This window comes from Aulonocara stuartgranti, assembly GCF_965226115.1.
Source record: "Aulonocara stuartgranti genome assembly, chromosome: 11".
Lineage (NCBI taxonomy): Eukaryota > Metazoa > Chordata > Actinopteri > Cichliformes > Cichlidae > Aulonocara > Aulonocara stuartgranti.
This window is the reverse complement of record NC_138947.1, coordinates 6,692,598-6,710,839: the sequence shown is the minus strand read 5'-3', so window position 1 is coordinate 6,710,839 and position 18,242 is coordinate 6,692,598. Positions and strand designations below refer to the sequence as shown.

Below are 18,242 nucleotides of genomic sequence, written 5' to 3'. Positions count from 1 at the left end.
AGACTGCTTGACCTAGAATAATATACAAAGAAAATCAAAATGCTTTGTCTTGATGAAATCCCCCCAAAAGTTGATTCTGTTAATCTGAATTCAGTGTTTTCAGTGGGAGAAACGTTTCATCACTCATCAAGTGACTTCTTCAGTCTCAGCTAACTGCATGTTTCCCAAATTTTATAAGCACTACAAATACATAATGACGGAATCTAGCGCCATTTCCTAAGAATGAGCCATGAGGGTAGTTTCATGATCATTAATATGCAAATTGTCATCGCCATTGATTTGTGGCCATGAGAACTGTTCACAGAGAGTTGGAGAATGGCTGCAATCAAAGCTGTAAGCGAGTGAACAGCATCCCAGTGGACTGGGAAGCAGAAGAACATCATATCAAAGAAGCCCTGAGTAAATGTGGTTATCCCAGCTGGGCATGGGAAGCTGGGAAGAGGCTTGGAGAACACTCCAGGCAATCCAGGAGAGAAGACGGAAAAATGCTGCCTAAGCAAGAACCATTGGCGATCCGTTATGCATCAGGAGTTTCGGAACAGCCGAGACACATTTTTTCAAAACAGTCTCAATGACTTTTAAAGACCAAAAAACTCCAAAGATTCATCCACCGCAAAGACCCAGTTTCCTACCTGAAACAGAGCGATATGGTGTACACGATGAAGTTCAAGAGGAAACCAAACACAGCGCAACATGGAGGAGCTACCCTGTCAGGCCACTCATTCAGTGATGAAGATGTGCACAGGGAGGAAGGCTGGTTTGAGCATAGAGTCAAGGAGGCCATTTATGTGAAAAGGAAACAACGGTGGCTGAACCGAGGAGGGGGCCTGAGATGGTGAAAGATGGACTCTTATCTCATCTCTTGATTGCAGCTGTTTCACAAATCAGCTGAGACTGAAGAAGTCACTTGGGTAAGTGATGAAATGTTTCTCCCACTGAAAACGCTGCATCCAGAAGAACAAAATCAACTACAAAGTGCTTTTGTACAGAATTCAACTTGCGATAAAAGGAACAAATTTAGTCAATCAGATGATTAACTGGTGATTGTCCAGCCTGAATATGAAGCCATGTGATACAGCGGTGGATTAGTGACTCGTTGACTGTTCTATCAGTTAATGGTTGCACCTGTTTCTGTTGCTGCAGAACGTAAAAGATGACGGGCAGCACGTGTGGAGACTGAAGCACTTCAATAAGCCAGCCTACTGTAACCTGTGTCTCAACATGCTAATTGGACTGGGGAAGCAGGGTCTCTGCTGCTCATGTGAGTAATTCAGTCAGTGTTACAGGTTTGACAGATGCACTTATCTGTTTAAAAAGATGAAATGTAACATTGCAAGATCTGTAAGATCTGCGTGGCCTTTCATGCATGAAAGGTAGTGATAAGGATATTTACATAAAACAACTGACATCAAAAAGTAAATGTCTAATAATTTTGATTTAGTGCCACATGATTGTCTAAAACACAGGACAGGTGGAGATAAAGGAGAAGTAAACAGTTTAACAGAGACTTTTTATTTTAAAAGGATAAGACCTGCACGTGTTTCAGCCTCCTACAGTGCACCCTTTACTGAGTTAGAAAAAGATGAACAAACACATAACTCAAACCCTAGTGTACATACTTTACAACAAAAGAGAAGTTCTTCTTTGTTCTTTTGCTCATTCAAAACAATGTTTTTGTGTTTTGTTTTTTGCTCCAGTCTGCAAGTACACAGTCCACGAGCGCTGTGTGGCTCGCGCTCCGCTGTCTTGCATCAAAACCTATGTCAAGTCCAAGAAAAACACAGAGGTACGTCCAATTGGAGTGTTTACCAGTCGGCACGCTTGGATCAGCAGTGCTCCGTGGAGCTTAGGATAAGGGCTTCTCTTCCTCTCATGGAATTGCAACAACTCAATCTGCTACTAAGCATTTCTAATTACCAGGATAAACCTAGTTTAGAGACGGGGATGCAGACAGCACTGTTTGCTTTGCTTTCTCCTCCTCACTCTCTGTTTTTCCTTCTTGTTTCCTTCTTGTTCCTTCTTGCTTGTTTTTCCCTTCCTCCTTGCTTTCTTTAATTGTTGTGTCACTTGTGCTTTTGTATATATCTTGTTTTTCTGCACCATGTTTCTTTTCTCACTTTTTTCCCTCTCTGTGTGCTATCTCTCCTTTTCTCTGCAGGTAATGCATCATTTCTGGGTGGAAGGGAACTGCCCCACCAAGTGTGACAAGTGTCACAAAACCATTAAGTGTTACCAGGGTCTGACTGGGCTCCACTGTGTTTGGTGTCAAATCACGGTGAGCCGACACCCGAGGAAAGCCAGCCACCTCCTTATTATATTCCCACTGCTTCTTGTTGTTTAGGGTTTCATTTTTGCACCTCTCCTACCTCACAAGTCATCCCACCAATTTACACTCCCAAAACACTTGTTTGCAGTTGCACATTAATAGAAAATAAAATGGAGACAATGACACATGTAATGTAAATTAGTCTGGAGCATATACCTGAAATTGTACACTTAAACATGAACTCTTATTGACACGAGTTGGTTGTTAATAACGGTTGCCACCTCCTCCAGCTCCATAACAAGTGTGCCTCACATGTGAAACCTGAGTGTGACTGTGGACCCCTGAAGGATCACATCCTGCCCCCCAACTCAATCTGCCCCATCGTCCTGGTAAGACTTCACTTCTGATGGGTCAGCAGTCCCGAGGCTCGGTGAACCTGACCTCGTTTGGAACTGTTACCCGAGGATCCAATCATCAGCCTGTGTTCTCCCACTGAGCTCTGAAATGGCACCAAATTATTTTGTAGAAGTTTATTTCCAAAATTGTATGAGTGCGCTTCACGAGGAAGGACTCTTACTTACTCAATAAAAACTCCATTTAAACTTATGTGGGGAAAGTTTGCCAGAAAAGGTCAAAAGCCAACATAAAAAGTTACAACATTAATTTTTTATTAATAACCTCGTTGTTTTGTATTTATGTTTGTAACTTTTTATTTGGTTATGGCAGATTTGTAAGTTGCAATATGTAAAATAAGCTTTTCTTTCAGTGAAATTCTTCAACTAGCAACAGATTAAATGTGAACTTATAGGAAAACTACTGGGAAATTACAGATATATAATATTAAGATTGACAGTTTATATTCTGACTCCTTCTTTCTGCTAAAAGTAAAAAAAAAATGTTAGAGATTACTAAATCTGCAGCCTACACTAAGCTGTTCACGTCATTGTAGTCATAAAACGATAGCAGGTCTCTAGAGACGACTTTACAGCAACAGATACGAGACACACAGTTCACTCCAATTCTGGCAGTAAACCATGTATTTACCTATGCACTATTCTATCCAATAATAATAATAATAATAATAATATCACGGTTCGATATTTTTTCGATACAAAAAAATGTTCATGCCGTTTTAATTTGTCATTTATTAAAATTATAAATATATATTTTAACTCAAAAGTACGGTTTTTAAATGTAATGTTGCTGAAACAACAAAATAATTAAAAAAAAAAAATTTGTCTGATCGAGAAATCACTCATCTTTGGAAAAGAGAGTTTATTACAGAGAAATGGCTCTTTCCAAAATAAAAGCTATACTATATGCTTCTTCTGGGCTATGTTCTCAGCAGCATATTAAACATATCAGGTCCCCATAAGGAGAATCACGTGCTAACGGCTGTCTAAATGACTCGGGTAAAGTTTGTAGCATGCGTGCTTGTTGTTTTTGTCTGCTTCCACTTGTCTTTGCACTAGGGTGATATCGGCGTAAATGTGCAGTCATATTCGTTGTGTTCCCACTAGTGCTGTCTGCGTTAATCTCGTTAAAATGACGTTAACGCCATAACGCGGCAAATCTCCGTTAACGAGTTACCGCGGATCGCCCCGTGCATGGGGCTGGACGTCAACACGTTAACGAGCTAACTGCGCCAACGCACTAGTTCCCACCCATGTAATTGAGCATTGCGTGGCACATCTGACATACTGTTTTATGGTGGGGAGGTTTAATTTCGGCTACCATTTAGGCAGTTGCCATTTGCAACGACCTTAACTTCTGTCTCGCTAGCTTGTGCTGTGCTCAGTGGATCTGCGCTCGACAGTGCAGCCTAGGCGGAGTAGTTGAATGCAGATCCACTGAGCTCTCAACACAGACAGCATCATCAGAAGAAAAGTTGATAAAATAAATTACAAATTTTGAAATTTTGTATTGTTCGATACATATGCGTACTGAACCGAAAACACTGTATCGATATGAGTATTGTTGCACCCCTAATGTATATATATATACACATACATATATATATACATATGCATGTGTATATAGAGCATTGTTTTTTTCCCTGCAATTATATATATATATATATTTAATTGCAGGGAAAAAAAACAAAGCTCTTGTAATTGTGTGACCTTTGACCACAGGAAAGACAGTCTACACTGAGGAAGGACTCTCGGTCAAGTCAGTCAGGCAGAGGAAAGATGCAGAGAGCCAATTCTGTCACAGTCGATGGCCAAGGACTGCAGGTTGTACTCGAGACATTTGACAGTTTTGTGCCTTAATATTTTTTTATAGTTTTTATTTACTAATCACAATCCCATACTACAGTGAATGCAGAATTTGTGCTTTGTTGTTTGTTTGTTTGTTTGTATTTTATTTGTTTTTAGATATTTCATTGATAATAAGGTTATGCTTCACAGTTTGAAAAGGCCCACAATGAGGAGAGGGGGTTTGAGAAACCCTTAATTTTCAGATTCATTAATTTATTTTAAAATTACAAAAGTTGAAAAATCTGTTAGTAGTTGGAAAAATCTGTTTTAATCCAGTGAAAGCACAAGTCTTCACTTCACAAACAAGCGAACATACGACAGTCCGATTATTTGGGGTGCAGGTGCAGAATAAGTGGTTATATGACCTGAAACGTTTTGTGGATGCCAAGAAATAGGCTCATTTTGAAATAAATAAAAACAAAGAGTAACTGAAATACATGTTAAAAAGCTTGCTTGCTAAATTCTGCACAGCCATAAATTGGATACAGTCGGATTATTTTAAGGTCCCATCCAGAAATCAAACCGTTTTTCATGAATACTGAGTTTTTAAAATGAAGCTCTGTATGATGGGACTCTGCAGGCCCTGCTGGTAATCAGTATCCCATGGCAGAGCCTTGTCCAGCCTGATGCTCTCTAATATCTGTCAGCCAGCATGTTGGCGATGGAAGCCTGCCGCTGTCTGTGGCGACTGCACGTCTACGCGTGGATGAGAGAGAAATATGATGAATCATATTCCAGGCACATCCATCTATGCTCCTCGCTGGCTAACCAGCGTAATAATCAAGATTATTATTTATAATTACAGGAAGTAATGGATCACTCTGAACTGGACAGGGAGCTCATTAATTCACCCTTGGCCTGCTGGGATAGCAGGCAGGGGGAGTTAAGTGCTTCATCTGTGTCAGGGAGAGCACTGGGCGAGTTGTTGCAGACTAACTGCAGGAAAGGTAATTCAAACGGGGGCCGCTGAGTCAGAGCTTGTTTATGTGGCGCTTTGTGAGATCGGCCTCTGACATCGCAGGCTCTGCCTGTCCACAGATTCACTACCACTCAGAGACACTGGAAAATCCGTTCTCATGTCACTCAAGGCAAACTGTCTGGCTGATTAGAAAGCAGTCGCAAATAAGTACTTGGTATCAGGTTGAGTATTGACTGACTGTAAGATAGAGGACTTCTTGTTTTTTATGTCAGAGCATTCAAAAGTTGAGTTTAATAGTCCCAAACTTTAAAAATAATATTTAAAAGTATTTAAGGATAATGTTGTTGTCAGCTTGACATTTTATTGGTGTCAACAAAACCCCCAAAATAAAACAAAACAAGACAAAAAATATCAAAAAGTGATGCTCAAACATCAAGCAGGATATGGCTTATTTGTCTTTGATGTAGAGGTCTGTTATTGTCAGAATGTTTAAAGAGAACATGAATTAGTTTCTGTAACGTAAGGTGAGTTGTTTCCGTGAGCGATGTGTTTGTGACTTTAATTCACCAATCAGGAGTGGCACTGCCACACTTGTGTTTTGCGTAGTGTAACGACAATAAATGCTTTCTATGCTATTCTATTTATTGCTGCCAAAAACACAGATGCTGTAGTTCATTTTGAGGCAATCCTGATTAATTGTCCTGGACCTGGAGCTTCTAACCACTGTAGTTCACATGTATTAATTACCTACAATGGTGGTGCAATTGCCCACCGGTGGACAGTGAAGATACTGCAAGAAATTGTAATTAAAAATTTTGCAGTGGAATTTTACATTTTCATTCCAATTTTTACTTTAAAAAACATGTAAAACAGAAAACTAGAACCTATGAAACAAACCTACTGGATTTCAAAATGAGATGTTATTCATCATTTTCTGACCTATTCTTGATCATCATCATTAGTGGGGAAAAAGTTCAAATGGAGCGGTTGTTATGAGGTCGTAGTAAAAGTATTAACAGAGATATTGTCTCATGAAGCAAAATGAGGAAAAGATATAAATGAACCAGGGGGAAAAATAATGAAGGACATCCTTTGTCATATGCTCATCTGCTGGTTGAATATCCAATGAAAGATCTGAGTGGGTCGGCGTAAATTTGAGAATGACTTGCCTGCGGTGAAAAACTATATTTACTTGAATTATTTGAGTAAGAATGAATACATGATTTTTTTTGACAATAAAAAAGCAAAACAACGTTTCTTTGAAAAATAAAGGTATCAGTTCCTCAAAAATCAAGGGACCTGTGATAGTGTATAATGTAGTTTCAGAGATACTGGCTAAAATCTCCATCACAGCTCTTCCTTTATAATTAGACATTATAATTAACCCAAGATTAAGTTTTTACTCAGGCGAAGAAACATGAAGCACACACAGACATTATCCCAGCCAGGTAACAGGAAAACTGCAGTATGTAACGAATCAGATGACTGGCATGCCTTGAAAGTGCTGTATATACTTGGCAAAATTTCTGAGGGATATGGCTTGAAAGTGAATTCCTGTGAAGCATCCTGCAGTCTCCAAACACCAACAGTTTGTTTTGACATCTCCCATTCAGATCACAACAATAGAGGGCACTCATCCTCTGCTGGTGTTTGTCAATCCGAAGAGCGGGGGGAAGCAGGGAGAGAGGTAAGTACACAATCTGTCTCAACATGCTACATGAAGCCTCTAAAGCCCCGCTCCTCAGCCGCAGAGGGAAGGCAACAGCGTGGCCTCTGGCCACCAAGTGCTTTAGGCTTGCTCAGTCAAATAAAAACAAAATAACATTTACCTAAAGCACTGGACGCCTCTGCCGTCAGCTCTCTTTTCTTTCTTTCTCACACACACATACACACACACTCTTGCTTCAGACAGCCTTCTCACTGTCATGTCACTGGCTGGTTCCCCTTCTTTAACCCAGGGCTAATTGGGTTATTACTGAAACATATTCATTCACTCCTTATTACTCCGGCCCTCATTTGTTTAAATTATGAGATCAAAATATGACTTCAGCCAGTTGATATAATGAAATTGAAATTAAAATGAATTAGTCTTTCTAATGGTTTCTCCTCAAGGGGACTTTGGGTATGTCCCACCCCACTGCCCAGTCCACTGCCTCGTTACATTGTGATTGGACCCTGGACTGCATTTGCACTTAACAGGCTAAATTCCCTGAAGTGGAAACGAATGTGTGATGTTTGAGAGAGCGACATTTGCATTGCTTCTTAGTTTTTTCCGATGTTATTTTTTTTATTTATTTCTTCTGTAGGATTTACAGAAAGTTCCAGTATCTTCTGAACCCAAGACAAGTCTACAACCTGGCTAAAAATGGACCCATGCCAGGGTACGTTGTTGACCAGATCATCTTTAGTGATATCTCACACATCTGTAGTGTGAGATACCGTTTTAAAAATGTATTATTTCCATGAAAGAAGCTAAATGTCAATATAATATATTTTTTCACAGGTTACTTTTTTTAATGTTTAAAGCATCCAAATTTCACACTCATATGACGATTGAGGTTTGCTTTTTTAAAGTGTTTCAGACACGAGAGGAAAAATCTGCAGCCCTTTTATCAATCTAAGATCTAAACCCTAAAAGCAGGTAGATATTTTCCAAAATGATTTGTGTTTAAAAAAAAAGATTATATTTAAAAACACTGTAGCTTATAACCACAGATAAACACAGAAAGCACATTAGCAGCCTTAACAGAAATGAAAAGGCTGTTTCAGTGTACTCATGAAAATCAGAGTATTGTTTTCTAATGGAATTAAAAAAGTGAACATGACTGCTCTTAGATTATTAAATCCCAAAACAACTGCCATGATACATCTAAAGAACTGGAAAAAATAATAAATAGTAATAATAACGACTATAGTATAAACAAAGCAAGAAAAAAGGAAAAATAAAGATTCACATTAGTTTTATATTTTTTGTTTTATGTGTTAATTTTTCTTTATTAGCTTTATAACTGGCAGCAGTATCTGTAGTAAGTTACTTTGCATTAAGAAAATTGTCTTTTTATATAAATTATTGTGGAAAAATTGAAAGAACTGTTTATAAAAGGAGAAGAAAATATAGGAAAAACACAAAATCTAAAAGCATCCCTTTGTTTGTTACCTCACTAATCAGATCAGCTAATGACCTTCTGTTTACACACCCAGTAGTGTTTTCGGTTGTTGCCCACATATAATAACCACCATCACATGCAAGAGAGGCCTGTAGCATTAAACCTCTCACTCGGTTCCCTCAGACAGAACAGACACAAATGAGGTGAGTTCACACATAACAAATCCTGGAGACGATAGCATCATGCTGACGAGCAGCGACTCCATATGCATAAGGCTGAACGCAGAGCTGGTGACACAAGTGACTGACGGATAGAGAGAGGTGAAACGCTCACCATACCACATGTGATCGCGCATACAGACAAGCAGCTCACTGCAGGCTGGTGGTGTGGGCAGCTCCAGGTTTCCTATGGTTCACATTTGTGATTAAGAAAATGAATGGATGATTTACATGCACAACGCTCCTCCACTTTGCTGTTTGCGTCCAGCAGCGTTTAAACACACAGGAATGCCTCAGCATCGTGCTGCCACGTTGTTTGGCTTTGATTAGATGTGAAAACAGAATCTTTGTGTCTTATAAAAAATAAATACACAGCAGCACTCACAGGGTAAAAAAAAACCCTCCACGAGGTTTAGACTGGCACAGCTTTCACTGCGCCAACGCAACTCCCAAGTTTTAGGGACTGACCTTGTGGCCACTGTTTGTTTCTCTGTTGATGTGGCTGAAGCGTCACCTGCCTCTCCTCTGCAGTCTGGGGTCGAATCCGTGGCTTCTTCCTAGAGTTGAGAACATTCCAGATGACCTTCTCCTACTCTAACCTTGTTAATATTTTGTCAAGTGTACTCACTGCAGCACACATTAGCAGGGTGAACGGTCACCGTCGGACACTGCAGGCCGAGGCAGCCGCACGCACTGCTGTCAATTAGCTGCCTCAATAATGCAATTACAGCAAATTAAGTGTTTGTTTCTTGGTATTTAAATATCCCCAAAGTTGCCTTTCATGTTTGCGGCCGTCTGTTTTGCGTCTAATATGGTTTGTGGTCCCAGTTGGAGAGTAATTGAGCGAATCATTTACCCGCCATACGAGGCTTGGAGGCTGGCTCATTCAGTTAGGGCTTTGTTATTGTGAAGGAACGGAAGAAGTTGGACTGAACACTGCCTGTCATGATCCAATTAGGCCTCGAACAGGCAGGCTAGCTCACTGAATGAATAATTATCAATGCGACATGTGTTATTTTGTGGGATTAGATGGGGGTTTGCATTGAAGCAGTGTGCTGTTGCAGTAGGCTCAAAAATATGCTCATAATATGCACACTGTGTCTGTGTCATGTGAATTTTAAACGCAAGAAAGACTGAAAAAAGAGACATTTTAATGCACCTTCACTTTTAAAATCATTTTCAATTATTTTCAGGGAAAACTGAAGATAAAAGATATCTTCTGTAACCAGTGCAAGACATCTAAAAGTAAGACGTTTGTTACAGGTTGAATTTCTTCAGAGATGTTCCTGATTTCAGAGTGTTGGCCTGTGGAGGTGATGGCACTGTGGGCTGGATCCTGGACTTCATTGGTACAGAATATGCTACTTTTCAATTTTTTTTTATTTTGTCACAACTTTGCCAAGAATTTGGTCCTCATGTTCATTCCAAAAAAAAAACAAAAAAAAAAACTGCAAGCCTTCTGAGGTGCTACAGTACATGTGCACATACTGCATTCAGTTACCTGTAAAGTAATAAACATAGTACTGTAGCACTTAAACACCCCATTTCCTTTTTTGGCAAAATTGCCTTTGTTTTTATTATTTTTCAAAGGCTGCAGCACTCTTGTTGTCCAGCCTGAAATGGTAAAGCGTAATAAATGGGTTGTATATGAACACTTTCATTACATCCAAGCCTGTGTATTCAGAGGTGGTAAAATGGGATGATTACGTGAGTTGGAAAACAACATATTAGTCATCATTTGAAGGGAAAAAAAACACCCGGCCTTCTCTGTTTGGTCTTGAAGATGTGTTACTTGTTTGGGCTCTCAAAAATTGCCTCAATTTTTTATCAATCAAAACAAAGAGAGGTAATAACTGTCAGGCAAAATGTGCCTCTTGAAATAGACTGTACAACTGGACATTCATGTTGACTTCTAGTATTACTAGTTGGGCTGAAAAAGGGATTTGATGGTTTCTTTGCAAGTTCTTGCAGTGAGTTTGTTTTCTTGGTTTGGCCTTGTTTCACATCTTGTTGTGATATTTGTCCTGCTGCTCTAGATAAGGCCAACCTGGACAAGAACCCCCCTGTGTGTATACTTCCTCTTGGCACGGGCAATGACCTGGCAAGATGTCTGCGATGGGGAGGAGGTACTGACAGAAAACAGATACATAACAGTCAACAACATGGCCTCACATCCCTTTGCTGTAGTGAAAGGTAGAGGTATAAATGTCCTGCATTAGAAATCCAGTGTTAATATTGTTTGTAACGCTCTAATTATTCTGGAACATCAATGTGGCTAAAACTAATAATTACTTTATTTGGTGCTCTAAAAATAATATGCAAATTAACTGATTAAATAGAGCAAACAGTGGAATGCCCAGAGTGATGTCTACATGTTTTGTACTTTCCAGGCAAATACATAAATATTCAATTGTATAAAACAAAGAAAAAAAAATGTTATTTATTTATTTATTTTAAGAGACTGCTTTGAGTTCATGGGCAAGCACTTAGAGACATGCGGAAGGAAAAACTCCCTTTTAACAGGAAAAAAACCTCAAGCAGAACCAGGCTCAGCCATCTGTCATGACCAGCTGAGGTGGATGTATTGGAGAATTGTACAGAGACCAATATCACCTAAATAAAGCACATTCAACAATAAATAAATAACCGTAGCCAAAGCTGCCCACACAGTGTGTTAGTCTGTTTTACTGCTCAGGAATTTATAGATTTGTATTCTATATTTCACAAGCATTAAAAAAATGCTGTCTTGGCCGTTTTTATTCAAAGCTGCTACATCTCTAGAAATACTTATTTATAAATCAAATCAAATCAAATCAAATCACTTTTATTGTCACATCACATGTGCAGGCACACTGGCACAGCACATGCGAGTGAAATTCTTGTGTGCGAGCCCCACAAGCAACAGAGATGTGCAAACACAACAACACAAACGAGCAAAATACAAGAATGGCCAACCTGAAACTAATAAATATATGTACAATATATAATAGTGTATGCATTTCTGGATGTGTATACTAAATATTTTCCTACGTGTGTGTGTGTGTATACACATTTTTACAAATTAAATAGTAAAAAAATAAAAAATAAAAAATAAAAATAATAATAATAATAATAATAATAATAATAAAATATATAAAATATACAGAGTTGAATATGTGCAAAACAAGTGGCATTTATATACAGTGTGGAGTGCATAATGTTGAAGTTCCAGTAGTGAAGCTGAGGTGTCTATGAAGTGTTCGGCAGTCTGATGGCCTGATGGAAAAAGCTGTCTCTCAGTCTGCTGGTACGGGACCGGATGCTGCAGAACCTCCTTCCTGATGGAAGCAGTCTGAACAGTTTATGGCTGGGGTGACTGGAGTCCTTGATGATCCTCCCCGCTTTCCTCAGGCAGCGCTTCCTGTAGATGTCTTGGAGGGAGGGAAGCTCACCTCCAATTATCCGTTCAGAGCACCGCACTACTCGCTGGAGAGCTTTGCAGTTGTAGGCGGTGCTGTTGCCATACCAGGTGGTGATGCATCCAGTGAGGATGCTCTCAATGGCACAGTGATAGAAGGTCCTGAGGATGCGGGGGCTCATGCCGAATCTTTTCAGTCTCCTGAGAAAGAAGAGGCGCTGCTGCGCCTTCTTCACTGTTTTGTTTGTGTGTACTGACCACGTAAGATCCTCAGCCAGATGTACACCAAGGAACCGGAAGCTGCTCACTCTCTCCACAGCAGCGCCGTTGATGGTGATGGGGGTGTGTACTTCTCTGCACCTCCGGAAGTCCACTATCAACTCCTTTGTCTTTGCGACGTTGAGGGTGAGATGGTTGTCTTGACACCAGTGGGTCAGGGCGCTGACCTCCTCCCTGTAAGCCGTCTCATCACTGTTGGTGATAAGACCCACCACTGTAGTGTCGTCCGCAAACTTCACAATGATGTTGGAGCTGTTAGTGGCTGTGCAGTCGTAGGTGTAGAGTGAGTACAGGAGAGGGCTCAGTACACACCCCTGTGGAGCACCAGTGTTCAGTGTGATGGGGGATGAGGTGATGCTGCCCAGTCTGACCACCTGGCGTCTGTCAGACAGGAAGCTAAGGATCCAGCTGCAGAGGGAGCTGCTCAGTCCTAGATCCTGCAGTTTCCTGTCCAGCTTCGAGGGAACGATGGTATTGAATGCTGAGCTGTAATCTACAAACAGCATCCTCACATACGTGTCTCTCTTCTCCAGGTGTGACAGGGCAGTGTGTAGTGTCAGGGCTATGGCATCATCAGTGGACCTGTTGTGGCGGTATGCAAACTGTAGAGGGTCCAGTGAGTCGGGTAGTGCAGAGCAGATGAAGTCCCTGACCAGCTTCTTGAAGCATTTGCTTACGATGGGGGTCAGGGCTACAGGTCGCCAGTCGTTCAATGAGGAGATGGTGGAGGATTTGGGTACAGGGACGATGGTGGCCATTTTGAAGCAGGCTGGGACTACAGACAGAGAGAGGGAAAGGTTGAAGATGTGCGTGAACACTCCAGCCAGCTGAGCCGCGCATGACCTGAGGACGCGGCCGGGAATCCCGTCCGGACCAGTAGCTTTGCGTGCGTTCACCTTCCTGAAGCACTTCCGCACATCCTCCTCAGACACAGTGTGCGCACTGACGTCATCCGCGGTGCGCACACTGTCCGGTCTCATGGTGTTCGCTGTGTCGAATCTAGCGTAGAATACGTTTAGATCCTCACACAGAGAAGCCGTGGTCTGCGGTATGGGGATATATGGGGAGTTCACATTTGAAATGAATATAGAAATTAAACTTTGAGACCAGAACTGGGGGTTTTTTCCCAACTAGGCTGTAGACATTTTTTTTCTGCTGTAAGTGAGGCTATTTTTAACTTACTTTGGATCCAGCCTCAAAAGGAAATGCCGTTTTTGGCACTTGTGAACTGACGTCATTTTTTCACCATAGGTCAAAATACCAAATAAAGACCAAACAAAAATGTCCAACACAATATAACCCAAGGATTTTATAATAACAAAATCATTAAGTATAAGTAACAAAATTGAGTAATACTGGAAGTAAATTGTCCATATACATGTATAAAAACTTATTTGGAAACTCACTTGTATTTTCGTGTATTTGCCCATGCACCTGTGTTTGCAAAGTGTCAGTCATGTGGCACGAGATATTCTAGACCCATTTTAACATCTCACTTGTCTCATCTTATTCTTCCTGAGGCTATGAGGGCGAAAGCCTCCTTAAGATCCTGCGGGACATTGAGAACAGTACAGAGGTGATGCTGGATCGCTGGAAGATTGATGTCACACCCACAGACAAGGAAGAGCGAGGGGACCCAGTGCCTTACAGCATTATAAACAACTACTTTTCCATTGGAGTGGTAAGTTGAACACTGAGACAATAAGGTGCAAAGATACCTTTTGTTGGTATTTTATGTTATATGATTTTGATGTAATACCCTTTGTCAGATCTTCTCACTTTGAACAGTATTTAATAGTGTTTAGTGCTGAAGAAAAAAACATGATGTCCACATTAAATACATTTAGATGTAAATAGTCTTTGTATTTGATTTTATGTATAATTGTTTCTGCACACACACAAATGGCAGCTAATTGCATGTTGCTTAGCAATTGCATGATGCCTCTCACTACAAAAACACCTGCTTGTGAAGGGGATTGGGGTAAGTCTCACGTTCTAGGTGTCAGATGTGACGCTCGTGTTGAAACAAACAAAAGAAAAAGCAGTAAACTGTTTAGCATCTGCATATTCTCAGGGATTTTGGTGTTATTTCTTCACACATTTTTAATAATCAAAATCAGCAACGTAAATATTTTGACTGTTTTTGATTGAAACAAAAAAAAATCTATGAATAAGTAAACTTGCTAAGACTATAAAAACAAAGAACGATGTGTAAAAGAAAAAGGCAATGTGCAAATTAAGATAAAATTAAAGATTTTATGGGTTTAAAAAGTACTTTAGCTTTAGCTGGAAAAAAAACTACAATGAAAACCAAAAATTCAACCTTAGGCTCAATGTGTAAAGTGATGTGTTGAAATATAAATACTACTAATAATACGATTACAATTTTAACTTATATAGATGCTGCATTCCCAGGTTGGGTGTAAAGGCTTCAACACACTTATATCACAATGCAAGACATAATAATAAACAATAAAAACAACCACAATAAAGACTCTCAACGATGAACCAGTTGCAATAAAAATTTCCTTGTGGGGCTCGCGTGCTGTCCACTAATCACAGGGTTGATAGTTTGATCCTCACCTTTAGCAAGATACTGAACCTCAAGCTGTTTCTGCTGGGAGGCCAGGGCCATTGCTGTGTGAGCATGTGTAAACAGGTGAATGGGAAGCATTGAAAGTGCTGTGCTGAAATACTGTAAAGGCTCTCTGTAAGTGGAGACAATTTATCACTTGTGCACTGCTGAGAGAATGTGAATATGGCACCTTTTTACGCCTTACACACCAAAGGAAGGTTCAGTCTTTGTAAGAAAGAGTCTCAGACAAAGAATGATACCAGTAGACAATTTAACCTAGAAAAAAAATAGAAATAGCTGCTAACGTGTGGACTCCTGTGCTTAAAATTAAAATTCCTCTCTCAATAATTCTTCTTTCTGACTGTTTTGGAAGGTTGAATACAGAAGGTAGAACAGCGAGTGGAGTACATGCAGTAACAGCCTAATCAGTCAATTTATTTGTTGTGATCACATTGTGGTTAGACCTTTATTGAGATGTGCTCAAACCTCTACCGTCTCTGATCGATAAACAGGGCCTGTTGTGTATTTGCATGAAGTTACGCATCCATTAGCACCTCCCCTGTCCATCAGCACCATAATGACACTGATTTCACGTAGCTCGTGTTAGCCATTACTGATAAATGTCAGGGGGAAATATGGTAATTGACATTTACAGGTGGTAGAGGAGGGAGTCGCTCGGGTTTGTCAGATTTGTAGAGACCATGGCAGGGACATAAGTGATGCATGGCCCTAGAAATGTTAGTTGAATAACACCTCCAGCCCTGGGCTCTTAATGACGATGTTTGAGGATATTAGAGGACGGGTCTTGTTAACATTGTGATAAAGGAGAACAATAGCTGTAATCTGTCTACAGTGATGAACATATGGTGATGTGTTCAGGGGGAAGTGGTAACAGTTTGAAATACATCCCAGAGCATTCATCCAAATGTTCAAATGCATTAATAGCCTAGCATAAATGTCAGACACACAAGTTACTTCATCTGCTGCTTCATTTGGAGAACTTTCAAGTCAGATTTATTGGTGTAGCATTTTCAGAAACAACAAGTAAGTGAACATTCAAAGATCGACTTCTGAAAAAGGCGATCACAAACAAGAAAATAAATGTATTGCTATCAAATTATATAATATCATTTATATATTAGCATTTTTCATCATTATGTTAAAATGGTACATTTTTGTCTACTTGATTGTAATGGAGATTGTTGATGGTAAAAACAACATTCAGCCAAATGCAAATGGGCCTTTTTAAAAAAACACAGAATGTACAAAAGATTGTTGTTACTACTGTGAAGCCATCTTTTGTTTTGTGTCCTCTCATAGTAGCTGCAACTGTGCACCATGATCTTTTTTCTTCAAAGTCAGAAGTGACTATGTTTGAATGCGAGGGTAGAGTACTAAGTCAACTAAAGTTAACACTTGCTATCTTTATTAGCAAAGTGTATCAATACCCTATATGCATGCATCATGCAGACATAAGTAGCTGCTAATGTATCAGTAACACAATTTAGTAGCAGAATTCATGTAGCCAGGTGTGTCAACACTGACTTGTTACCTAACAATGCATAACATTAACTCTTAATGCATTTTAAAAAGTGAGTTATACTGCACAAAAATTCACCCCCAAAGAGTTAAGATAAAAAGCTTTTTTTCTTCTTTTTTCCCAAACTGCCAGGCAGACATTTTTATTTCTTGCTTCGAACTTCGAAACTGATGTTAACTCTCTTTTTGGTACCTAAAAGTGGTCATTCAAGAAATTTTTGATACTTCTGCACTGGCAAGACTGTGATTGTTTTAAAGGTACAACATGCAGCTTTGAGCAGTCGTAGAGTTGGGTTTCATTCTTTTTCACTGAACATTTAACTTAAGTGAAATCTTCAGTGTAGTCACCAGGTTACCATTGATTTTTCCTAGTTGCAAGGAGGCTGCCATCCTGTTTTTACGCTTGTGTGACTGAAACATAAAGATGCATAATTTTGCTCAAAATGTGGTGGATTTTAATGTTAGTATGTGCAGTCAACCAAACATGCAGTACTCTAAAAAAACGTGAAGTTTTAATGCTTTAATGATTGCTTCTTGTTGAAGCAAACATTGAGAGAAAACGTCTTTGGCCTGACATCTTTGGTTCATAAACTCATTATAACCCCTATTGTCTTTGCTCTGTTGGTGGGATTAGTGGGCGCGATGATGACAAATGAAGTTGTTTGTGGGGGATTAAGAAGACTTTGAGGTCTCTATGGATTTGAGTGTGATACAATATTTTGTTTGCATCAAATTTTTTGCTTTCCGTTGAATGAGAGAATTACATTAAAGATTATGCGACAAGTCAAGCTAATAATTACTTCAGAGATTATGCAGATGAAGAGTAGATTGTTTCTGTAATGACACTGTTGAAATCAAAAGATCAGCAATAGCAGCCAACTCGGACGATGACTGTCACTGGCAACATATGCTTGAAAGTCATTTCCATGAGTCCTTTTAAATTTGTATTCATTTTAGGATCCATTTGGAGGATCCTAAAAGCAGAGTGGTTATGGCACATACCAGACAGATTTTGGCCATCATCTCTTTGTGCATTTCCTGTCTTTCTTTCTTATGTCCCCTTGTAATAAAGGCCAGAGGTGTTTAAACTTGACTGACTGCTCTGATACTGGTCAGTCACCAATAATGCGTTATAGTAACCAAAGAACAATACTTTCTCTGATCTCATTCTTGTCCCACAGCACAGGTATTTCTTCTTCTTTCTTTTTCTTGAATTTTTCCAGCCTAACCTTCTGCCATGGCCCAGTTGGGTTGAGAATTAATGACGCCATCCCTTTGGGAGGATGTGGAAGTGACGTGAAGTGTAATGATCTCAATCAGGGCCAGGGGTGAGAGACAGAACTAATCACTGAGCGCACTCCGCTACCATAATGCAGTCAGTCGCCCTAATGACCCTGGCACTCCTGTCAAAGCCATTACTCTCCACTGTAGTGAAAGGCACATCAAACCGCTGAAGCCCACTCATAATTGGACTAAACTTTGAGCTATGAGAGGACATTACACATGTCCTGTATTAATTTGGGTGCCAGATTTTTACATTGGTAATTATTTGAGGGCAGCTGGGGGTGAGGGGGGGGAGTGAGCTGACGGCGCATCAGACCTGTGAGGGGGTCAGTGCATAAGAATGTGTCATACATGTATTCAAGGTTTGGCCCACTACTCCTGTCATATTGGTGTTTTA

The 18,242-nt window shown here is 39.9% G+C and overlaps 1 protein-coding gene and 1 long non-coding RNA gene across 7 annotated transcripts in view; one reads left to right on the top strand and one right to left on the bottom strand.

Annotated features, from left to right (window-relative positions):
- Positions 1-18,242, top strand: part of dgkb (diacylglycerol kinase, beta) — a 93,560-nt gene that overhangs the window by 36,717 nt on the left and 38,601 nt on the right. For all 6 annotated transcript variants that reach the window (XM_082552192.1, XM_082552195.1, XM_082552193.1 and 3 more), the window contains 10 exons: positions 1,144-1,261; positions 1,698-1,786; positions 2,159-2,275; positions 2,557-2,655; positions 4,402-4,503; positions 7,060-7,133; positions 7,753-7,827; positions 10,035-10,120; positions 10,808-10,897; positions 13,968-14,128. In XM_082552192.1, the coding sequence (XP_082408318.1) occupies positions 1,144-1,261; positions 1,698-1,786; positions 2,159-2,275; positions 2,557-2,655; positions 4,402-4,503; positions 7,060-7,133; positions 7,753-7,827; positions 10,035-10,120; positions 10,808-10,897; positions 13,968-14,128 (1,011 nt within the window). The remainder of the gene's footprint in view (positions 1-1,143; positions 1,262-1,697; positions 1,787-2,158; positions 2,276-2,556; positions 2,656-4,401; positions 4,504-7,059; positions 7,134-7,752; positions 7,828-10,034; positions 10,121-10,807; positions 10,898-13,967; positions 14,129-18,242) is intronic.
- The window catches only part of LOC309717538, a 29,012-nt gene continuing 21,582 nt past the window's right edge, over positions 10,813-18,242 (bottom strand). Inside the window, exon 3 of the long non-coding RNA XR_014279734.1 lies at positions 10,813-10,900. This is a non-coding gene — a long non-coding RNA (uncharacterized lncRNA). The remainder of the gene's footprint in view (positions 10,901-18,242) is intronic.